The 24,872-nt window shown below is 41.7% G+C and overlaps 2 protein-coding genes across 7 annotated transcripts in view; both read left to right on the top strand.

Moving 5' to 3' along the window:
* Positions 1–6,123, top strand: part of VIPAS39 (VPS33B interacting protein, apical-basolateral polarity regulator, spe-39 homolog) — a 32,074-nt gene extending 25,951 nt beyond the window's left edge. For all 6 annotated transcript variants that reach the window (XM_032287740.1, XM_032287743.1, XM_032287739.1 and 3 more), the window contains 4 exons: positions 2,777–2,863; positions 3,449–3,538; positions 4,062–4,166; positions 5,156–6,123. In XM_032287740.1, coding sequence (XP_032143631.1) covers positions 2,777–2,863; positions 3,449–3,538; positions 4,062–4,166; positions 5,156–5,176 — 303 coding nt within the window. In that variant the 3' untranslated portion in view covers positions 5,177–6,123. The remainder of the gene's footprint in view (positions 1–2,776; positions 2,864–3,448; positions 3,539–4,061; positions 4,167–5,155) is intronic.
* Positions 6,124–10,400: 4,277 nt separating this feature from the next.
* Positions 10,401–24,872, top strand: part of NOXRED1 (NADP dependent oxidoreductase domain containing 1) — a 38,437-nt gene continuing 23,965 nt past the window's right edge. Inside the window, exon 1 of the mRNA XM_032287745.1 lies at positions 10,401–10,884. Within this exon, the coding sequence (XP_032143636.1) occupies positions 10,730–10,884 (155 nt within the window). The 5' untranslated portion in view covers positions 10,401–10,729. The remainder of the gene's footprint in view (positions 10,885–24,872) is intronic.

Below are 24,872 nucleotides of genomic sequence, written 5' to 3' on the forward strand. Positions count from 1 at the left end.
AGAAAGAAGGGTCGTATCATGTTCTAAATTTTAGTTACTGGTTTACATTTTTCCTCCAACTTTTTATTTTCCAAAATTTCAAACCGAAAGAAAAGTTAAAGAATGAATTTTATAGTTCATGTAGCATAAAAATCAAATATATACTATAATAGTATAATAGTCTTTATCCACATCACTAATTTATTAACAAATTGCCATATATGCTTTCTCTTTTTCTACACCTGTGTGTTTTTCTTTTCTGAACCATTTGAAAGTAAGTTGTAGATATCCTAACACCTCTCCTGTAATACTTCATGAGCATAGTATTATTTTAAAAAAATTAACATTAGTACAATAATATCATGTATTTAATCATGGTCCATATTTAAATTAGTTCTTTATAGCTGGTTTGGTTTGCTTCTATATTTTTTCCATTAGGATCCAGTCAAAGACCTTGCATTGAGTTTGGTAGTCATGCCTCTATTATTTGCCTTTTTTTTTTTTCCAGTTCGATTTGCCTTTTTTAAAATTAATTTTTATTGTGTATGTTTAAGGCACAACATAATGTTTTGATCTGCATATACATAGTGAAGTGATTACATAGTCAAGCCAGTTAACATCCATCATCTCACGGTTAGCCATTTTTTTGTGAGTGTGGTAGGAGCCCCTAAAATTCACTTTCTTAGCAAATTTCCAGTATATACTACACTATTAACTGTAGTCCTCATGCTGTACATTAGATTTCTAGATTTATTCATCCTGCATAACTACACAACTTTGTATCCTTTACCCTATATTTTCCCTTCTCTGGAAACTACTTTCTATGTATTTGACTTTTTTAGATCCGACATATGAGTGAGATCATGAGGCTATTTTCCTTTCTGTGTCTGGCTTATTTCATTTAGCATAATGTCCTCCAGGTTCATCATGCTGTCACTTGTCAGGATCTCCTTATTTTTTAAGTTCTGAATAATATTCCATTGTATATCTGTGCCACAATTTCTTTATCCATTCATCCATCAGTGGACACTTAGGTTGGTTCCATATCTTGACTCTTGTGAATAATGCCACAGTAAACATGGGAGTGTAGATGTCTCTGTGAGACGCTGATTTCCTTTGGTTATATACCCAATAGTGGAATTGCTAAATCATAGAGTCGTTCTACTTAAACATTTTTGAGGAACACATACTGTTTTTCATGATGGCTGCACTAATTTACATTCCCACCATCAACAGTGTACTGGGGTCCCTTTTCTCTACACCCTTGCCAATACTTGTTATCTTTCTTCTTTTTTTAAGATAAATGTTATTGTATGTTATATATATTTAAGTTATACAATAAGATGTATGGGATACATGTAGATAGTAAAACGGTTACTACAGTGAAGCAAATTAACATATCTGTCATCTCAAATTATTTTTTTGTGGCGAAAACAGCTAAGATCTATCCATTTAGCAAAACTCCTGATTATAATACCGTATTATTAACTATAGTCCTCATCTTATAATTAGATCTCTAAGGCTGACTAATATTCCAGTGTGTGTGTGTATATATACCATAGTTCCATAGTTTCTGTATCCATTTGTCTGTCAATGAACACTTAAGTTGTTTCCTTATCTTGGCTATTTTTTTGGGAATAGGGAATTATTTGTTTATTATTTTTGTAAGTTATAGACATTTAAATTCTCAGGAATAATTTATAATAGTCACATTTCATGAATAGTTAACATCTCATGATCAGTGTTACCATGAATGTGGAAATGCAAGTATTTTTATGAGGTGATGATTTCATTTCTTTTGGGTATATACCCAAAAGAGGGTCATATGGTAGTTCTATTTTTTTTTTCTTTTTTGAGACAAAGTCTCGCCCTGTCACCCAGGCTGGAGTGCAACAGTGCAATCTTGGCTCACTGCAACCTCCGCCTCCACTGTTCCAGCGATTCTCCTACCTCAGCCTCTGAAGTAGATGGGACTACAGGCATGCACCACCACACCTGGCTAATTTTTGTTTTTTAGTAGAATTGGGGTTTCACCATGTTGGCCAGGCTGATCTCGAACTCCTGACTTCAAGTGATCCACCCACCTTGGCCTCCCAAAGCGCTGGGATTACAGGCGTGAGCTACTATACCCGGCCTTCATTTTGATTTTCTTTAATATTGATTGCTTTGGCTATTCGGGATCTTTGGTGGTTCCATATGAATTGGTTTAAGTTTTAAGTATCTTTTTTTCCATTATGGGTTTGAAAATTTTCTTTTTTTCCCATTTGTTAATTATGTAATTAGTTACATTAACTAACAAAGCAGTAAGTGCCTGTTGTCAAAATCAAACTTTGTATTAAAGTATAGAAAGAGTGAAGTTCCTTTTTTATTATCTGCCTATGTCTATCTCACCCCCTTTCTCAGGGCAAACACTGTTAAAAGTTTAACGGGTAGCTTTCCAGACCTTGCCTCATGAATTTGCAAATAAACATCTTTGCTTGTAAAGATAGGGAAGATGGAATTCTTTTCTACATTGATAAGTTGATACTACAAATTTTAAGTAAGTTACTCATCCCATTCAGTAGTATTTCACAGACTTTTCCCTGCATTAGTTTCTATAGAGCTAAGAACTTATTTCAAATGTGATTCATTTCCACTCTCTCAAATCCCTTGATTTTTCTGAAAAATTCATTTCTCATTATTTCTGTATCCCTCAGCATCCCCACCCACCCACCATGTTATTCTGGTCTGATCGTAAAACATAGAATGTGTTGAGTGTGTCTGGCCCACCTGCTGCTACCCCTTCTTCCTCTTTCAGAACTGGCTGGGTTATACCAAGAAAAGAGCACCCATTGGCTTCCATCGAGTTGTCGAAATTTTACACAAGAACAATGCCCCTGTGCAGGTAATGGCTCCTAAAGAGAGTTGGGTACAGGATATTCCAGGAGACCTAACTTTTAGCTTCTTACTGGTCAGTGATGGGAGACCCAATCTACTCTTGTTTTCCCTTAAAGGCAGCACAATGCCTGGAGTAGGCCTCAAAATAGAAAAGGCCAGGGAGTGAAGTTCTCTCCCCTTCTCCCCATTTAGAAACAATTCCAAACTATCCTCCCTCAGTAGCATTTACTGTGTTAGCCTAAGTGGAATATTGATGTACTGTTCAAATGATAGAAAAGGAGAACTCATGGAGAAAGGACTCAGGGAGCAATGAGTACAGCACTGGATCAGATCTAGAGCACTGTCATTGCTGCCATGTGTATCTCACTGTAGGATCAGAGGAAATGTTCTCTTTCCTGCTTACTGAGGCAGCATGGAAGTAGCGTGTAGCATTACCTCATTCCCATTGCAGAACTAGTCCTATGGTTGGTGACGGGAGTTATGAACATTAGATATTGAATTCTTTTGCCTTCATCAGGACTTTTCTACCTTGTAGAGCTCTGTGCTTTATGGGTCTTTGAATTTCATTAATCGGAAGTACCTCTTCCCACAGATATTACAGGAGTATGTCAATCTGGTGGAAGATGTGGACACAAAGTTGAACTTAGCCACTAAGTTCAAGTGCCATGATGTCGTCATTGATGTGAGTCTCCAAGAAATGAGAGTCCTCAGTTAGATCCTCAGTGGAGAGGAGGGATTAAAATATTCTCTGTCCAAGATCCTGAGGTGCTCCCATCGGTTTTGACTGGATGGACAGAATAATCTGGCAAGAGTTTGTTTGGAGACTAGCACTCTGTATTATTTTCCCAGCCCTCTGACTGGTTTCTCTGTGTTTTTGTGAACTTTCATACTTGGAAAATTCATAGAACTAAATCAAGCTAAATAAGCTCTGTAGTCTTCTCTCCAATGTGGAGCTCTGTGGGCATTGGACCCCACTGTCATCCCACTATAGCCTCTTAGCCTCTCCTTGAGCCTTGAGTCAAAGATCATGACAAAAAGAAATAAGCCCTCATCTGGGCACAGTGGCACACAACCTGTAGTCCCAGTTACTCAGGAGCCTGAGGAGAGAGGATTGCTTGAGCCCAAGAGTTTGAGGCCATCCTGGGCAGAAAGAACCCTTGTACAGAAAGCTGATTGGAGTTTGTATTGTTTGTTTTGGTACACAGACCTGCCGAGACCTGAAGGATCGTCAACAGTTGTTAGCATACCGGAGTAAGGTAGATAAAGGATCAGTAGAGGAGGAAAAGATTGACGCTCTTCTCAGCAGCTCGGTGAGCAGCTACAGTGTATCCCTTCAGCAGGCTCAGGAGACAAACAGTTCACAAAATAGTACCAAGTGTATGTTCTCAAGGCCTGGAAGGATTGCAATTGGCTAAGCCACATGGGTGTAAGGCTCTCCTGTGGCCACAATGTCATAAGCACTGCTTTGAATAGCAGAAATTACACAAAAAAAGAAAAAAGAAGAAAAAAGGAATAGCAGAAATTACTCCTGAGATGTGGTATGATAGGGGGGTAATATGGGGGTCTCAGACTAAGACTTAATTGTAATGCTCTGATAATTGTTAAATTAGCCGGGCATGGTGGCACATGCCTGTAATCCCAGCTACTCGGGAGGCTGAGGCAGGAAAATCGTTTGAACCCAGGAGGCAGAGGTTTGCGGTGAGCCGAGATCATGCCATTGCATTCCAGCCTGGGCAACAAGAGTGAAACTCCATCTCAAAGGAAAAAAGTTTAATGGGTAGCTTTCTAGACCTTTCCTCATGAATTTGCAAATATTTCTCCTACCTAGCAGGTAGAATAAATTAAATATTGGAAATATGAAAACATGTTACAGATTCAGAATATCCAAACTGTATGATCTCATGGAGATGGATGGGACCTAGCTATTGAAAATAAGAAGTGGGTGAAATAGATGTTAGCTCTCTGGGGAGCGCAGCATATGAAACTTAGTTCCCTGTTAGGTATTTTGGGGCCTAACTTAGGGTCAAATGACCAAAATTAGGTTTGTACAATACAAAATAAGTGTTTAATGCATCTTTGAATAAATGAACTCCCCCACATTAAAAAAATTTTTTTTTTCATTTTTTTCCCCTACATATTTTTAAAAATTTCTTAACATCCCCCACCTCCCAATCTGATTTTACTTTTTCTTTTCCTTATATTATCTAGCTATAAGCCTTATTTTATTGCATTTTCTCTGCCTTGCTGTAGGGATAAGTGAAAACTGATCACTCACCTTCATTGTTTCCTCTTTCCACAGCAAATTCGATGGAAGAATTAAGTGGCATTAACTACCCTGAAACCTGCCTCATTTCTTCCTTTCCTGCCTGTGAAAATAGAGAGCTCTTCTTTGGGAGAGTTACGGCATCACATCGCTTGGGCCCATTATCCACAGGCAGTGCCAGCTACTCTTGACACAGATAACGTCACGCTGATCTTCTGTCCAAGAAACATCATCTGAGGATTGAGATCTAAAGCTTTGACTCATGAGAATGATTCTCTCCACCTGGTGCTCATATGAAGGTGGGAGTGATTTCTAGATTGGGCCCCTACTGGGTAAGATCTCACTTGGTCTGAGAAAAGTGACTGCTCCAGAAAGGAAGAGGTGCAGGTGTCATAAGGTGGCCACTCCATTGAACTCAGCTAATTATGATCCAGGACTTGGTGCTGGACATTGGCAGTTCTGCTCTGAATGAAGTCAGAATGGAACCAAAATGGCCTCAGGAAGGAATGCCAGTGTTTCCCAAGACCTGCTGGAAATGCACTCACACCAGACTGCACAGACACCCCCACACTGTGCCACACATGGCCTAGACATTGTGTTTCTTCAGCCATTTTCCCTCTGCTGCCTCAGTTTACTCTGTCCAAAAACCTAAGGCTCTTCTCTCACTCAAACACAGATGACTTTGCTTGGGTGATGAGACATCCCCTTTATCTCTTCCTCTACTGCTAGCCCAGACCTGTAACTTTATACGAAGCTCAGATGCAGCAGTGCTGGAGAGCTCTCTCTTTATGCAAAAATCTCATTTCACTAGGAGCTTTCAGAAGTTTCACCCGGGCTAAACTCAGTAGCATTTCTGTTAGGATATTTAGATGGAGGTGTTATTTTCACACTTGGATTCTTCCTCTGTACCAATATTTGCCTCTCTTCTCTGTGACTGAACTGGGTTTTTCTGACATGCTTAGACTCCTAATAAAGGTATTTCTTCCTTGGTGCCTTCTCTTCCACTCCTGGTGGTTTAGTGCAGAATGATGAAATAATTGCTCAGAATCTTAGGATCATTACAAGTCTTCTCCGTGACTGCATTCAGCAGCCTGTCAGCACATGTCATGTTAGAGAGTAACAGTGCTATGGCAAAGCAGGGATATGTGGTTAACAGAAAGAGCACGGTGGTGGGAGACACAAGACCTGACTTTTTCCAGCTCTGCCACTAACTAGTTATGTGATGCTGGGTGAGTCCCTTTCTTTCTCTGGACTCATTAGATAATCTGAAATTTTGTAGGGTTTGTTTGTTTGTTTTTGAGATGGAGTCTCGCTGTGTCACCCAGGTTGGAGTGCAATGGCGTGATCTTGGCTCACTGCAACCTCTGTCTCCCAGGTTCAGATGATTCTCCTGTCTCAGCCTCCACAGTAGCTGGGATTACAGGCACCTGCCACCACACCCAGCTAATTTTTGTATTTTTACTAGAGATGGGGTTTCACCATATTGGCCAGGCTGGTCTCAAACTCTTGACTTCAGGTGATCTGCCCGCCTTGGCCTCCCAAAGTGCTGGCATTACAGGCCTGAACCACCACACCTGGCCTATTTTTTTAAATAGACAGGGTTTTGCTCCATCACTTGGGCTGGAGTGCAGTGACACCATCATGGCTCACTGCAGCCTTGACATCCCGGGCTTAAGCAGTCCTCCCGCTTCAGCTTCCTGAGTAGCTTAGCTGGGACTATAGGCACGCAGCATCGAGCCCAGCTAACGTTTTGTGCTCCTGTGTCTGTGGCATGGGTGAAGTCAGAAGGAAAAGAAGATGCTCCTACAAAGGCACATACCATGTTTTAAGGCAATATGGTTCTCAACTGGAGGCAGTTTTGCCCCTCAAGAGACATTTGGCAATGTCCGAAGTTGCTTTTTGTTGCCACACTGGCAGTGCTACTGGCATACAGTGGGTAGAGGTCAGGGTGCTGCTAAGCATCCTACAATGCGCAGGACAGCCCCACAACAAAGAATTGTCCTGCCCAAATGTTAGTAATGCCAGTGTTGAGAAACTCTGCTTTAAGGGGATCGGACTCCATCTTTTGCTTCTCTACTTTGTAATTCTAGGTAACCTCATATTTAGTTCCTTTCTTGATCACCCTTCTTGCTATTGAAAAAACAAAAGTTTAATTTGCAAGATTGTACTAAAGTTATTGGTTCATCTTGAAACTAAGTGGTTACTTTATTAACTAATATATTGGTTAGGGTTCATTTAGAGAAACAGAGCCACTAAGCATATATATGCATTATCTAATCTATATACGCAGTTTTGTTAGAGAAATTTGACCTTTCTCTGACTTGTTAGGGAAATTGGATGAGGCTGGGCATGGCGGCTCATGCCTGTAATCCCAGCACTTTGGGAAGCTGAGGCGGGCGGATCACAAAGTCAGGAGATTGAGATCATCCTGGCCAACATGGTGAAACCCCATCTCTACTAAAAATGCAAAAATTAGCTGAACGTGGCGGCAGATGCCTGTAATCCCAGCTATTTGGGAGGCTGAAGCAGGAGAATTGCAAGGAGGAGGCTTCAGTGAGCCAACATCATGCCACTGCACTCCAACCTGGTGACAGAGTGAGACTCCGTCTCAAAAAAGAGAAATTGGATGAGAAGTACTGAGGAGTAGAGCCTGTCTTTTCTGTTTGAGTACTTCTACTCAAGTATGGCAGCTGGAGGGTCTGTCTAAGGTAGTTGTCTTCATGTCCAGTGGTAGAGCTTGAAATCCATAGGGAAGGCTGTGAAGAAGGGAAGACTGTTATAAAGTAAGTAAGCAGGGACAAGCTAGAACGCATTAGAAGAGACTGGAACCCATGTCAGTTTTCACAGCCTTCAACCTTGATGAAGTGGATGCCCCACAGGAAAAGTTAGTGGCCTTTGTCATGGAACTGAAAAACACCCAGCCCAGGAGTGGGCAACTGAAGGAGGAACCAGGGAAGATGTAGCAGTTACAGGCCCAACTGTTGCCCCACACCAGCAAGGTACCCAGCAGATAAACAACAACGTGTGTGAACTACGAAAGTACTTCCCCCTATTACGCACACTGAAATACAGGCTGGTTGCTGTTCATTTCCACCCTCCTGATCTTGCACAAAAATATCTTCGGTGGCTGGGCATGGCCAGCACTTTGGGAGGTCAAGGCAGGCCGATCACAAGGGCAAGAGATCAAGACCATTCTGGCCAAAATGGTAAAACCTTATCTCTACTAAAAATAAATAGCTGGGTGTGGTGCCCGCCTGTAGTCCTAGCTACTCGGGAGGCTGAGGCAGGAGAATCATTTGAACCTGTGAGGCAGAGATTGCAGTGAGGCAAGATAGTGCCACTGCACTTCGGCCTGGTGACAGAATGAGACTCTGTCTCAAAAAAAAAAAAAAAAAAAAAAATCTCCAGTGGTCCATCTTAACCAGAAACATAGAGAATGGAATTCTGGAAATTGCAGTTCAGCCTAGCAAGGTGACATAATACAAAACAGTAGCAACTGAATCCCCACTTTCGAGAATGCATGAGTAAAGGATAGGCCTAGATTTCATGTCTGTACAACTCATGCTGCATTGGCCACGCTAGTCTAGGAGGTTTGGAACTTCTTTTTCCTTTGGAGCAGGAAGTATTACTTGGCAACATTTGGATGACCTACTGACGGTTTTGGTGTAAGGAAGTGTTTCTTAGGTTTGATGAGAACTTCCATGCCCCTCCTTTCTAGTGCAGAGACTTTGTTTTTTATTTTATTTTAATTTTTTGAGACGGAGTCTCCCCTGTCGCCCAGGCTGGAACCAATCCTGGCTCACTGCAACCAACCTCTGCCTCCCAGGTCCAAGCAATTCTCCTGCCTCAGCCTCCCTAGTAGCCAAGATTACAGGCATGTGCCATCACGCCTGGCTAATTTTTGTATTTTTAGTAGAGATAGGGTTTCACCATGTTGGCCAGGCTGGTCTTGAACTCCTGACCACAAGTGATCCACCTGACTCAGCCTCCCAAAGTGCTGGGATTACGGACATGAGTCACTGCGCCTGGCTGAGACTTTGCTTTTAAAGAGATTGTGTCACGTAACAGCCTTCCTATAAAAGGGTTCAGAGAAGCCAAACACAAAGGGTCACATATTGTGTGATCCCATTTATATAAAATATCTGGAATAGGTAAATCCATACAGACAGCAGATTGGTGGTTCCAGAGGCTGAGGGTGGGGACGGATGGGCAGTAATTGCTTAATGGGTGTGGGCTTTCCTTTTGGGAATATGAAAGTATTTTGGAACTAGACAGAGGTGGTTGCACAACACTCTGAATGTACTGATGAATTGTTCACTTTAAAATGGCTACTTTTATGTTATGTGAATTTCACCTGAAAAAAGGTTATTGGTTTCTTGAACACAAAAAGGAGTTGTAAACTAACTCAAGTAGTGCTAAGATCTGTGACATTCCAGTCTGCCAAAAAAAAAAAAAAAAACCTAGAAATCCAGAATCTTCTGTTGGGAAAAGGAGAGTCTCATACTGCTCTAATGTAGTACTCCTAGAAGTAGTAGAAGGAACTCATGTCCTCATATTCAAATCAGGAAAACCTCTAAGTGGGGCTGGCCCCTTTAAGACTCAGAGACCATAATCTGGTAGTTAAGGAGTCACAATGACAAGTGTCTTGGGTAATTCTCCTTGGATATGTAGTTCTTGCCTTCCAGGACAGAAGTACTGAGGAGCAGAGCCAGTCTTCTCTGTTGGTGATAGATATATATTGATGGGTTTATATGACTTTGAGTTTAGTTTGTAAAATCTAGATGTCCTGTAAAATCTAGACAGGGGACAGCGATACTTGGTTTGGGTTCTTTTCTGCCTTGTGGATAACAGAGTTTAGTGAAAGGGAAGAATTTCTTTGAAATGTGATTTTATGTGTTCAGTCCTATTTCCAAAACCCAGGAGGGAATGGAAGGAAAATGTCCTGGCCCAAGAACACCTGTAAAATTCAACTGCGTTGGCTGGGCGCGGTGGCTCACGCCTGTAATCCCAGCACTTTGAGAGGCTGAGGAGGGTGGATCAGGAGGTCAAGAGATCGAGACCATCCTGGTCAACATGGTGAAACCCCGTCCTTACTAAAAATACAAAAATTAGCTGAGCATGGTTGTGCACGCCTGTAGTCCCAGCTACTCGGGAGGCTGAGGCAGGAGAATTGCTTGAACCCAGGAGGCGGAGGGTGTGGTGAGCTGAGATCGTGCCACTGCACTCCAGTGTGGGTAAGAAGAGCGAAACTCCATCTCAAAAAAAATAAAAAAATAAATTCAACTGCTGTAAATTCAGCTGCTGAAAACAGTGCCTGTAGCCTGTGTGGAGGAACAGTACTTTGGGTTTTCGTACAGATGTTTCAAGAGTCCAGGATTCATGGGCAGCCAGTGATTGGGAATCCTCAAACACACTCTAGAGTGTGAATTCAAGAGAGGTGAATTCCGAGTTCAGAATCTGGGAGTGGAGAGGTGCTGAAGTCCACCATCATGAGTGCTTGTGACCTGGGCACACACACCATCATACTACCTCCTACACAGACCCCTCTTCTACCAGGACAGGGAGCCAAATTAATTAGTATCTATCACTGCAGGAAATAGTGGCTTGGAAATGGACATGCTCAAGGACCTTGCGTCCCTGCAGTTTGAGTATGGGGTTCCAGAGGAAGATCGCATCTGGCTGTATTTGCAGGGCCGTTCTCGGGGACTGATGATTGAGGCTTGTGCCCATGCAACCTTCTTCTGCAAACTGTTATATAATTTGAGGTAAGCCGAGTATCCAAATTCAGGAAGATGGACAAGAATCTCACTGCTAAGAATTCAAATGTCTTAAAATTTTTTTATATTAGAGGGTAAGTTTGGCTGGGAGATTGTCATCCCACCTTTTCCAACCTAGAGTCAATGACTCCTGGTCTAAAAGGACAGGAAAATACATACCAGGGTCCCCTAGCTGTAGTTACCTTTTAGTGGATGGATTGATTAAATGATCATTTATTCATCCATTCACTTACTTATCATGACCACTAGCTTGCCCTCCACAGTTGCTAATGTCTAACCATTCCTTATCTATTGACAAGGAATGCAAATGAAATCAGTTCTTTCTTTTGGGGTTGAGGTAATAGTGGAATGCTCCCTTACAGGAAGGCTACCTGGGACTTCACAGGCCCTGTGCCAATGTCTTGCTTGAAACCAGGAATATGGATTTGCAGAAAAGCTCAGTCCAGTCTTAATTCTGATATCTTTCTACCATATGGCCTCAGACACTTAAATAGGAAATGTGTGTGAAGCAGGTACCTATAATTAGGCTCCTGAATTCTGCAACTCCAGGTCACTCTGGGAGCATGTGTTACTTCCTCACTCTACTTAGTTTTTCTCTGAAGCTAGATTGATTCTTGGATAGTGGGACCAGATCTGAATTGAACATGTTTACAGATATGGCATATACTCAAGGAGGCAGCCTGCTCAGTGAATTTACTGACTGGCTTACTGATAAGGATGGATAAATCTTTTGGCGGTACTCACTATGACTGGTGAGAAAAAAATATATGAAACTTGCAGGTGGCCTTTTATATTTGGAAGGATCAGGCACTAAGAGAAAGTAGTGTTTCAACCAGGATAGAAGGCTTAAATAGAGTGTGACTTGTGTTGCGTAGAACCAAAAATCCAGAGCTTTAAGACACTGGTTTTTATAGAAATACAGAACAAATATAAGACCGTCATATAGCAATGAAAGTATACCTTATGTATTCAGAAGTCTGACTTTGTTAATCATGGGCCAAGGAAACACCAGCACCAACAGTAAGTGAACCTCTGGAAATAGTGGTCTGAAATCTTCATCCTTAGTTTCTCAGTTCTGTTCTGGTTTTTTGTTTTTGTTTTTTAAATCTGTACCCAGAATGAACCCTGTTTTGTTTTTATAAAACATTTACTTTTATAAGTCATAACATTCTTAAAAAGCCAACTTATCTGGTTTTTTAAGTCTGCACATTTGAAATAGCAAACTAGAAAGAGTAGGCAGACTGTAGGAAAGGAATGCACTCACCAAATAGCAATAAAAATTGATAGCTGTCTCAGAGTACCAGTAAGATGAAGAAATAGGAAGCCCCAGACTTTGTAACCTTGAGACACTAACTTAACAACAATATATGGCCCAAAAAACATCTATGAAAACTCCAGAAAGCACTTAAGCAAGTGTAGTGCCCGGCAGGTACAAATCTAAGAACAGCTGCATTTACAGGGGTAAGAAAAGCCATTGTAGTTCACCCTTTCTTCTAGCCAGCCTTAGGTGATCATGAGAAAATGCCGAAATTGTGGCTTCTCCCTTGGAGGGTAGAAGAAAAATGGCATGTTTGTCAGCTGTTTTACCTTTTTGGGGGCTGCCTAAAGGATTGGTTTTTGTCTCACATGACTTGGAGCACTGAGGAACCAACACATTTTGGATGAAAACAAAGGAACACTCACTAGCTTGTTGAAGTACAGAGAACCTGCAGTAGGATGAAAACAAAGGAACACTCAGTGGCTTGTTGCAGTATGGAGAACCTACAGTACTGCAGATAGATACCAGAGTGAGGAAGAGACTAGGAGCCCCTGCAACAGAAACAGGCAAAACTACTTAATTGGGAAATTCTAAACACAAGACCAGAGAAGACACATTACTGGAAAGATTTGACAGGTCCCAGAATCTCTAGCTGGGCTGATTGGGAAAGATCTTCCCCCATATAGTGCCAGTCTGTAAAGATTGGGAGAGGCTTGACTTCTTTCAAATGCCCAAATTCCACCAAAAAATAAAAAGGCAGTGTTCTTCAACCACAGGAACAAACTACTGCAGAAACCAGCCCTAAAGAAATAGCTCTGAGTTACCCAGCAAATAATCCAAAGTAGTAATCTTTTTTTTTTAATATATATATATAATTTATTGTGTTTTAGGTTTTGGGGTACATGTGAAGAACATGCAGGATTCTTACATAGGTACATACCTGGCAATGTGTTTTGCTGCCTTCCTCCACATCACCCATATCTGGCATTTTTCCCCATGTTATCCCTCCCCAACTTCCCACCCCCCGCTCTCCTTCCCCTAGCCCCCCCCGACAGACCTCAGTATGTGATGCTCCCCTCCCTGTGTCCATGTGTTCTCATTGTTCAACACCCACCTATAAGTGAGAACATGAGGTGTTTAATTTTCTGTTCTTGTGTCAGTCTGCTGAGAATGATGGTTTCCAGGTTCATCCATGTCCCTACAAAGGACACAAACTCATCGTTTTTCTTTTTTTAATTTTTTTTTTAATTGCATTTTAGGTTTTGGGGTACATGTGAAGAACATGCAAGATTGTTGCATAGGTACACACATGGCAGTGTGATTTGCTGCCTTCCTCCCTTTCACCTATATCTGGCATTTCTCCCCATGCTATCTCTCTGCAACTCCCCACCCCCCGCTGTCCCTCCCCTATTTCCCCCCAACAGACCCCAGTGTGTAGTGGCTCCCCTCCCTGTGTCCATGTGTTCTCATTGTTCAGCACCCACCTATGAGTGAGAACATGTGGTGTTTGATTTTCTGCTCTTGTGTCAGTTTGCTGAGAATGATGGTTTCCAGGTTCCTACAAAGGACACGAACTCATCGTTTTTGATGGCTGCATAATATTCCATGGTGTATATGTGCCACATTTTCCCTGTCCAGTCTATCATCGATGGGCATTTGTGTTGGTTCCAGGTCTTTGTTGTAAACAGTGCTGCAATGAACATTCATGTGCATGTGTCCTTATAATAGAACGATTTATAATCCTTTGGATATATACCCAGTAATGGGATTGCTGGGTCAAATGGAATTTCATTTCTAGGTCCTTGAGGAATCGCCACACTGTCTTCCACAATGGTTGAACTAATTTACACTCCCACCAACAGTGTAAAAGTGTTCCTATTTCTCCATATCATCTCCAGCATCTGTTGTCTCCAGATTTTTTAATGATCACCGTTCTAACTGCCAAGAGGTGGTATCTCAATGTAGTTTTTTTTTTTTTTTTTTTTTTTTTTTTGAGTCGGAGTTTCGCTCTTGTTACCCAGGCTGGAGTGCAATGGCGTGATCTCGGCTCACTGCAACCTCCGCCTCCTGGGTTCAGGCAATTCTCCTGCCTCAGCCTTCTGGGTAGCTGGGACTACAGGCACGCGCCACCATGCCCAGCTAATTTTTTGTAGTTTTAGTAGAGACGGGGTTTCACCATGTTGACCAGGATGGTCTTGATCTCTTGACCATGTGATCCACCCGCCTCGGCCTCCCAAAGTGCTGGGATTACAGGCTTGAGCCACCGCGCCCGGCCTCAATGTAGTTTTGATTTGCATTTCTCTAATGACCAGTGATGATGAGCATTTTTTCATGTTTGTTGGCCTCATATATGTCTTCTTTTGTAAAGTGTCTGTTCATATCCTTTGCCCACTTTTGAATGGGCTTGTTTGTTTTTTTCTTGTAAATCTGTTTTAGTTCTTTGTAGATTCTGGATATTAGCCCTTTGTCAGATGGGTTGATTGAAAATATTTCTTCCCATTCTGTTGTTTGCCAGTTCACTCTAATGACTGTTTCTTTTGCTGTGCAGAAGCTCTGGAGTTTAATTAGGTCCATTTGTCTATTTTGGCTTTTGTTGCCAGTGCTTTTGGTGTTTTAGTCATGAAGTCCTTGCCTATGCTTATGTCCTGAATGGTTTTGCCTAGATTTCTTGTAGGGTTTTTGTGGTGTTAGGTCTTATGTTTAAGTCTTTAATCCATCTGGAGTTAATTTTAGTGTAAGGTGTCAGGAAGGGGTCCAGTTTCTGCTTTCTGTACATTGCTAGCCAGTTTTCCCAACACCATTTATTAAACAGGGAATCCTTTCCCCATTGCTTGTCTTTGTGAGGTTTGTCAAAAATCAGATGGTTGTAGATGTGTGGCATTGCCTCTGAGGCCTCTGTTCTGTTCCATTGGTCTATATCTCTGTTTTGCTACAAGTACCATGCTGTTTTGATTACTGTAGTCTTGTAGTATAGTTTGAAGTCAGGTAGTGTGATGCCTCCAGTTTTGTTCTTTTTGCTTAGAATTGACTTGGCTATGTGGGCTCTCTTTTGGTTCCATATGAAGTTTAAGGTGTTTTTTTCCAGTTCTGTGAAGACGGTCATTGGTAGCTTGATGGGGATAGCGTTGAACCTATAAATTACTTTGGGCAGTATGGCCATTTTCATGATATTGATTCTTCCTAACCATGAACATGGAATGTTTCTCCATCTGTTTGTGTCCTCTCTTATATAGTTGAGCAGTGGTTTGTAGTTCTCCTTAAAGAGGTCCTTTACATTCTTTGTTGTATTCCTAGGTATTTTATTCTCCCAAGGTAGTAATCTTAAAGAGGCTCAATGAGCTACAAGACACAGAAAAACAGCTAGGTGAGGCACAATGGTTCATGCCTATAATCCCAGCAATTTGGGATGCTCAGTTTGAGACCAGGTTGGGTAACACAGCGAGACCCTGTCTCTGTGGAAAAAAAAAAAAAAGTGATGATATCAGGAAAATAACATATGAACAAAATAATATAAACTAAAACAGAACCAAATTTTGAAGCTGGAGAGCACAATAATTTAATTGAAATAATTCACTAGAGTGGTTCAGCATTAGCTTTGATCACACAGAAGAATCAGTAAACTTGAAGACAAGTTATTTAAAACTATCAAATCAGAAGAGCAAAAAGAAAAGTGAAGACCATCTGGAGGACTTATGGGATGCTATCAAGTGGGTCAATGTTTGCCTTATGGGACTCTCAGGAGAAGAGAGGCAGATCAAGGTGTGAAGAGCTTACCTGAAGAAGTAATGGCCAAAAACCTCCCAGATCTGAGGAAGGAAATGGACATCCAAATTCAAGAAGCTCAAAGGATTCCAATTTGAATGACCAAAAGAGGAACACACAGAGACACACTATAATCAAACCATCAAAAGTCAGACAAAGATGAACGCTGCAAAGAAAAAGGAAGTTATCACACACAGGGCATTCCCAGAAGACTATCAGTGGCTTCTCAGCAGAAATATTACAGGCCAGAAGGGAGTGCTTGATATATTCAAAATGCTGAAAGGAAAAAAAAAAACAAACAAACAAAAAACTTGTCAACGAAGAATACTATCTCTGGCAAACCTGTGCTTCAAAAATTAAGGAGAAGCCCAAGCAATTTGAGACCAGCCTGGCCAACATGGTGAAACCCCATCTCTGCTTAAAATGCAAAAATTAGGGCCAGGCATGGTGGCTCATGCCTGTATTCCCAGCATTTTGGGAGGCTGAGGCGGGCGGGTCACCTGAGGTTCAGAGTTCGAGACCAGCCTGACCAATATGGTGAAACCCTGTCTTAAAAAATAATAATAATAAATAAATAAATAAAAGAAAATGCAAAAATTAGCTGGGCGTGGTGGTGGGCATCTGTAATCCCAGCTACTTGGAAGGCTGAGGCAGGAGAACCGCTTGAACCCAGGGAGGCAGAGCTTGCAGTGAGCTGAGATTGCACCACCACTGCACTCCAGCCTGGGTGACGATAGGAAAACTCTATCTCTTAAAAAAAAAAAAAAAGGCAGGGGTGGGGAGAAAGAAAGACCTTACTAGATAAACAACAACGAAAAACCTCATCACTCCTGGACCTGCCTTACAACTAATGCTGAAGGGAATCCTTAAGTTGAAATGAAAACATGCTAGTCAACAACACAAACGTATACAAAAATATAAAGCTTTCTGGCAAAGGTGGATATATAGCCATATACATAATACTGTAATGGGTGGTACATAAATCTTTTTTTTTTTTTTTTTTAAGGTGGAGTTTCGCTCTCATTGCCCAGGCTGAAGAGCAATGATGTGATCTCAGCTCACTACAACCTTCATCGTCCAGGTTTAAGAGATTCTCCTGCCTCAGCCTCCTGAGTAGCTGGGATTACAGGCATGCACCACCATACCTGGCTAATTTTGTATTTTCAGTAGAGGCGGGGTTTCTCCATATTGGTCAGGCTGGTCTTGAATTCCTGACCTCAGGTGATCTGCCTGCCTTGGCCTTCCAAAGTGCTGGGATTACAGGCATGAGCCACTGTGCCTGGCCCATAAATAATTTTTAATTGCGGTATAGGATTTAAAGATAAAAGCTGGTCAAGTGTGATGGCTCACACCTGTAATCCCAGCATTTAGGGAGGCCAAGGCAGGAGAATTGCTTGGGCTTAGGTGTTGGAGACCAGCCTGGGCAACATCTTTTTTTCTCTTAAAAAAAAATTGGCCAGGTGTGGTGGCTCACACCTGTAATCCCAGCTACTTGGGAGGCTGAGGCAGGAGAATCGCTTGAACCCAGGAGGCGGAGGTTGTGGTGAGCCGAGACAAAGCCATTGCACTCCAGCCTGGGCAACAAGAGCGAAACTCCATCTCAAAAAGAAAAAAAAAAAAGAAAAAAATTGGCCGGGCACAGAGGCTCATGCCTGTAATCCTAGCACTTTGGGAGACCGACGTGGATCAACCAAGTTCAGGATTTTGAGACCAGCCTGGCCAACATGGCGAAACCCCATCTCTACTAAAACAAAAAAATATAAAAATTAGCTGGGCGCAATAACAGTGCCTGTAGTCCCAGCTACTTGGGAGGCTGAGGCGGGATAATCGCTTGAACCTGAGAGGTGGACGTTGCAGTAAGCCGAGATCATGCCATTGCACTCCAGCCTGGGTGACAGAGCAAGACTCTCAAAAACAAAAGAATTAGCTGGGCGTACTGGCACACGAATATGATCTCAGGTACTTGGTATTCTGAGGTGGCAGGATTGCTTGAGTGTAGAAAGTTGAGGCTGCAGTGATCCATGATCATGCCACTGCACTCCAACCTGGGTGACAGAGCAAGACCCTATCTCATAAATAAATAAAATATATATATAAATGTAAATAATATAGAAATAAAATCTATAAAATAAAGTATCTGTAAGTATAAATATAAAATAATAAAAATTAAAAATAGGCATGGCATGGTGGCTCACACCTGAAATCCAGTGCTTTGGGAGGCTGAGGCAGGCGGATCGCTTGACTCCAGAAGTTCAACACCAACCTGACAACATGGTAAAACCTTGTCTCTACTAGAAATAAAAAAAGTTAGCCAAGTATGGTGGTATGTGCCTGTAGTCCTAGCCACCTGGGAGGCTGAGGCGGGAGGGTCACCTGAGCCTGGGAGATCAAAGCTGCAGTGAACTGTGTTCATGCTACCACATTCCAGTCTGGGCTGCAGAGTGAGACCCTGTCTCAAAAATAGAATTACTAAAAAAAAACCACTATTATTGGCTGGGTGCGGTGGCTCACACCTGTAATCCAAGCACTTTGGAGGCCAAGGCAGGCGGATCACCTGAGGTTGGGAGTTCAAGACCAGCCTGACCAACATGGTGAAACCCCATCTTTTTAAAAAAACAAAAAACACTATTATTATTATTATTTTTTTTCTTTGGGACAGAGTTTCACTCTTGTTACCCAGGCTGGAGTGCAATGGCATGATCTCGGCTCACCGCAACCTCCGCCTCCTGGGTTCAGGCAATTCTCCTGCCTCAGCCTCCTGAGTGGCTGGGATTACAGGCACGTGCCACCATGCCCAGCTAATTTTTTGTATTTTTAGTAGAGACGGGGTTTCACCGTGTTGACCAGGATGGTCTTGATCTCTTGACCTCGTGATCCACCCGCCTCGGCCTCCCAAAGTGCTGGGATTACAGGCTTGAGCCACAGTGCCCGGCCTAAAAAACACTATTATTATAAAACCATGCTAATGGATACAAAATACCCAAAGATATAATTCACGAGCTAAGTAACAAAAAGCAGGGGTAGGGGAAGATGAAGTTTGAGTTTTTGTGTATGATTGACATTATCATCTTAAAATGGGTTGTTACAACTATTTTTATGATTTTTATGCAATTTCCTATGGTAACTACAAATACCAACAAAAGGTAAAGAAAATAATGTCATTACAAAAAAAAATGAAGCACAAAAGAAGGCAGCAAGAGAGGAGGAACAAAGCTTCAAGACAGAGAAGAAAACAAAATGGCAGTTATGAGTCCTTCCCTATCAGTAATTATTTTAAATGTAAATGGATTAAACCCATCAATCAAAAGATACTGAGTGGCTGAATGGATTAAAAAGAACCAAAAACGCTGGGCGTGGTGGCTCATGCCTGTAATCCCAGCACTTTGAGAGGCTGAGGCAGGTGGATCATCTGAGGTCAGGAGTTCAAGAGCAGCCTGGCCAACATGGTAAAACCCCATCTCTACTAAAAATACAAAAATTAGCTGGGCATGGTGGCATGTGCCTGTAGTCCCAGCTACTTGGGAGTCTGAGGCAGGAGAATTGCTTTAACCTGGGAGGTGGAGGTTGCAGTGAACTGAGATCGTGCCACAGCACTCCAGCCTGGCGCCTGGCAACAGAGCAAGATTCTGTCTCAAAAAAAAAAAAAAAAGAACCAAAAACAATATCCAACCTGTAGCTTGTCTTCAAGAGACTCACTTTAGATGTTAGGTAGGATACACACAGGCTGAAAGTGAGAGCATAGAGAAAGATAATTCCACACAAATGGTGACCAAAAAATAACAGGAATGGTCATACTTGATAAAATAGACTTTAAGTCAAAAATTGTCACAAGAGACAAAGAATGACATGGTGATAAAAAGACCAATTCACTAGGGCGATACAATTATATATGTATCTAACATCAGGACATCCACATATATGAGGCAAGTATTCACAGAATTGAAGGTATACAATAATAATAGGAAATTTTAATACCCAACTTTCAATAATGGATAGAACAACCAGACCAAAAGGTTAGTAAGGAAACAGAAGACATGAACAACACAATACACCAGTTAGAACCTAGTAGACAAATGCACAACACTCCAGTCAACAGAAGTAGAATACACATTCTTTTCAAGTGCACATGGAACATCTTCCAGGATAGATCACGTTAAGTCACAAAGCAAGTCCTAACAAATTTAAGAAGATTCAAATCATACCATCTTTTTTTTTTTTTTTTTGACCATAATAGAGTGATACTAGAAATAGCAGAAGAAAAACTGGAAAATTCACAAATATGTGAAAGTTAACACAACTATTCAACAACCAATGGATCAAGCAAGAAATCACAAGGAAAATTTGAAATATCTTAAGTGAAAATGAAAACATACCAAAACTTATGGGTTGCAATAAAAGCAGTACTATGAGCAGACTTTATAGGGGTAAAGGCCTACGTTAAAAATAAGAAAGATTGGCTGGGCGCAGTGGTTCATGCCTGTAATCCCAGCACTTTGGGAGGCCAAGGTGGGCGGATCACAAGGTCGGGAGATCAAGACCATCCTGGCCAACATGGTGAAAACCTGTCTCTACTAAAATACAAAAAATTAGTTGGGCATGGTGGCACTCACCTGTAGTCCCAGCTACTCAGGAGGCTGAGGCAGGGGAATCCCTTGAACCTGGGAGATGGAAGTTGCAGTGAGCCGAGATTGTGCCACTGCACTCCAGTCTGGCAACAGAGCAAGACTCCATCTCAAAAAAAAAAAAAAAAAGAAAGATCTCAAATCAATAACCTAACTTCAAACTACTAGAAAAAGAACAAACTAAACCCAAAGTAAGCAAAAGGAAGGACATAATTAGAATAGAAATAAACAAAATAGAGACTATAAAAACAATGTTGGGGGAGAAGTCAACGAAACTAAGCTAACAGCCCTTTCCCAGACTAACTGGTAGAGAAGAGAGAAGAACCAAATAACAAAAATCAGAAATGAAAGAGGATACATTAAAACTGATACCACAGGGCAGGTGTGGTGGCTCAGCCTGTAATCCCAGCTTGGGAAACAAAGCAACCCCCTGTCTCTAAAAAAACAAACTGATGCCATAGAAGTAAAAAGGATCTTAAGAGTAAGAGAATACTAGGAACAATTATATGCCAACAAATTGGATAACTTCAAAGAAATAGAAAAACTCCTAGAAACATACAACCTACTAAGACTGAATCATAAAGAAATTAAAAAAATCTGAACAGAACTATAACTAGTAAGATTGAATCAATACTAATAATAATAACTCCTAAGAAAGGCCCCAGACCTGATGACTTGACTGGAAAATGCTACCAAACATTTATTTTTATTATTTTTATTTTTAATTACTTTTAGAGTCTCACTCTGTTGCCCAGGCCGGAGTGCAGTGGTGTGATCTTGGCTCACTCCCACCTCCACCTCCCAGGTTCAAGTGATTCTCCTGCCTTGGTCTCCCAAGTATCTGGGATTACATGTGCCTGCCACCATGACTGGCTAATTTTTGTATTTTTTGAAGAGATGGGGTTTCACCATTTTGGCCAGGGTGGTTTCTAACTCGTGACCTCAGGTGAACCACCTGCATTGGCCTCCCAAAGTGCTGGGATTACAGACATGAGCCACCACACCCAACCCTACCAAACATTTAAAGAAGAATGAATACCAATCTTTCTCAAATTCTTTCAAAAAACTGAAGATGAAGGAACACTTCTGAACTCATTTTATAGGGCCAGCATTACCCTGATACCAAAACCAGACAAAAATAATACAAGAGAACTACAGACCACTCTCTGTGATGAATACGGATGCAAAATTCCTCAATATAATACTACCAAACTGAGTCCAATAGCCTATATTAAAAGATTTATATGGTGGGTATGATGGTTCATGCCTGTTGAATTCCAGCACTTTGGGAGGGCAAGGTGGGAGAATCACTTGAGCCAAGGAGTTTGAGACCAGCCTGAGCAACAACATGGTGAGATTCTTTCTCTACAAAAAATTTTAAAAATTAGCTAGGCATGGTAGGGTACATCTGTACCCACTCCCAGCTACTTGGGAGGTTGAGATGGGTGAATTGCTTGATCCTGGGAGGTCAAGGCTGCAGTGAGCTGTGATTGTGCCACCACACTCCAGCCAAGTGAGACCCTGTCCCAGAAAAAAAGAGAAAAGATTATACACCATGACCAAGTGGGATTTATTTTTGGAATGCAACAAAGATTCAACATGTAAAATCAATATAATATATTACATTAACAAAATGGCCAGGCACAGTGGCTCACACCTGTAATCCTAGCACTTTGGGAGGCCAAGAGGGGTGGATCACGAGGTCAGGAGATAGAGACAATCCTGGCCAACATGGTGAAACCCTGTCTCTACTAAAAAATACAAAAGTTAGCTGAGCATGGTGGCACACACCTGTAATCCCAGCTACTCGGGAACCTGAGGCAGGAGAATCGCTTGAACCAGGGAATTGGAGGTTGCAGTGACCCGAGATCACACTGCTGCACTCCAGCCTGGTGACAGAGTGAAAATCTGTCTCAAAAAAAAAAAAAAAAAAAAAAAAAGTGAAGGACAGAAATCACATGATCATTTAAACTGATGCAGAAAAAGTGTTTGACAAAATTCAGTACCTTTTCATGATAAGAACACTCAGCAAACTAGGAATAGTAGGAAATTATCCCAACATAATAAAAGCTATATATGAAAGGCCCCACAGGTAACATCATACAGGTACTCAATGGTACAGAACTAAAAGCTTTTCCTCCAAGATCAGAAACAAGGCAAAGATGTCTACTCTTATCACTTCTATTTAACATAGTATTGGAAATCCTAGCCAGAGCAATTAGGCAGGAAAAATAAATAAAAGACATCCACATTGGAAAGCAAGAAATAAAATAGTCTCTGTTCACAGATGACATATTTTTCTTTCTTTCTTTTTTTTTTTTTTTTGAGACAGTTTCACTCTTGTTACCCAGGCTGGAGTGCAATGCCGCGATCTCAGCTCACTGCAACCTCCGCCTCCTGGGTTCAGGCAATTCTCCTGCCTCAGCCTCCTGAGTAGCTGGGATTACAGGCACGCGCCACCATGCCCAGCTAATTTTTTGTATTTTTAGTAGAGACGGGGTTTCACCATGTTGACCAGGATGGTCTCGATCTCTTGACCTCGTGATCCGCCCGCCTCGGCCTCCCAAAGTGTTGGGATTACAGGCGTGAGCCACCGCGCCCGGCTCATATTTTTCATTTTTTGAGACAAAGTCTTGCTTTGTCACCCAGGCTGGAATGCAGTGTCATGAGCATAGCCCACTACATATAACCTTGAACTTCTGGGCTCAAGTGACTCTCCTGCCTCAGCTTCCCAAGTAGCTAGGACTATAGGTGCACACCACTATGGCCAGCTAACTTTTAATGTTTTCGTAGAGACAGTATCCTGCCATTTTGCCCAGATTGATCTCTAACTCCTGCCTTCAAGCAGTTCTCCCACCATGGCTTCCCAAAGTGCTAGGATTGCAGGCATGACCCATTGAGCCCATGCTGATGTGATCTTATATGTAGAAAACCCTAAAGAGTCCATTAAGAAAAAACTGTTAGAAATAGTAAACAAATTCAGCAAAGTTGCAGGATACAAAATCAACATATCATAATTAGTTGCATTTCTGTACACTAATGAACAATCTGAAAAGGAAATTACCAAAATCACACTTAGAATAGAATAAATAGAATAAAATAAAATAGTATCTCCAATAGAATAAAATACTTAGTAATAAACTTAACAAGGGGATGAAAGATTTGTACACTGAAACTACAAAACATTGCCAAAAGAAATTAAGGGGCCGGGTATGGTGGCTCATGCCTGTAATCCTAGCACTTTGGGAGGCCGAGGTGGGTGGATCACCTGAGGTCAAGAGTTTAAGACCAGCCTGGCCATCATAGTGAAACCCCAACTTTTTTAAAAAAATAAAGAAAGAAATTAAGGAAGACACAAATAAATGGAGAGATATCCCATGTTTATGGATTGGAAGACTTGGTATTAAAATGTCCATACTACCTAAAGCAGTCTACAGATTCAATGCAATCCTTATCAAAATCCCAATGGCATTTTTCATGAAAATAGAAAATCCAAAAATTCATATGGATGAAACTTGAGGACATTATGCCAGCTGAAATTAGCCATTTACAAAAAGATAATACTGCATAATTCTACTTATGTGAGGTAGCTAAAGTAGTGAAACAGAAAGTAGAAGGGTAGTTTCCAGGGAAGAGAGAAAAATCATTGTATAGAGTTTGAGGTTGGGTGTGGTGGCTCGTGCCTGTAATCCCAGCACTTTGGGAGGCTGAGGTGGGTGGATCACTTGAGAGAGCACCTTGGTCAACATGGGGAAACCTCATCTCTACTAAAAATACAAAAATTAGCCAGGCATGGGATATGGTGAGATGCTGTAATCCCAGCTATTCAGTAGCCTGAGGCAGAGAATTGCTTGAATGTGGGAGGTGAAGGTTACAGTGAGTTGAGATTGTGCCACTGCACTCCAGCTAGGGCATTGGAGGGAGACTCTACCTTAAAAAAAAAAAAAAAAAAAGCCGGGCACGGTGGCTAAAGCCTGTAATCCCAGCACTTTGGGAGGCCGAGGCGGGTGGATCACGAGGTCAAGAGATCGAGACCATCCTGGTCAACAAGGTGAAACCCCGTCTCTACTAAAAATACAAAAATTAGCTGGGCATGATGGTACATGCCTGTAGTCCCAGCTACTCAGGAGGCTGAGGCTGGAGAATTGCTTGAACCCAGGAGGCGGAGGTTGCGGTGAGCCGAGATCACGCCATTGCACTCCAGCCTGGGCAACAACAGCAAAACTCCGTCTCAAAAAAAAAAAAAAAGTGTATAGAGTTCCAGTTTTGCAAGGTGGAAAGGTTCTAAAGATCTGTTGTACAACAATGTGCATATATATATATATATATATATA

Source organism: Sapajus apella, unplaced genomic scaffold, assembly GCF_009761245.1.
Source record: "Sapajus apella isolate SASKATOON/1434 unplaced genomic scaffold, GSC_monkey_1.0 scaffold20, whole genome shotgun sequence".
NCBI lineage: Eukaryota > Metazoa > Chordata > Mammalia > Primates > Cebidae > Sapajus > Sapajus apella.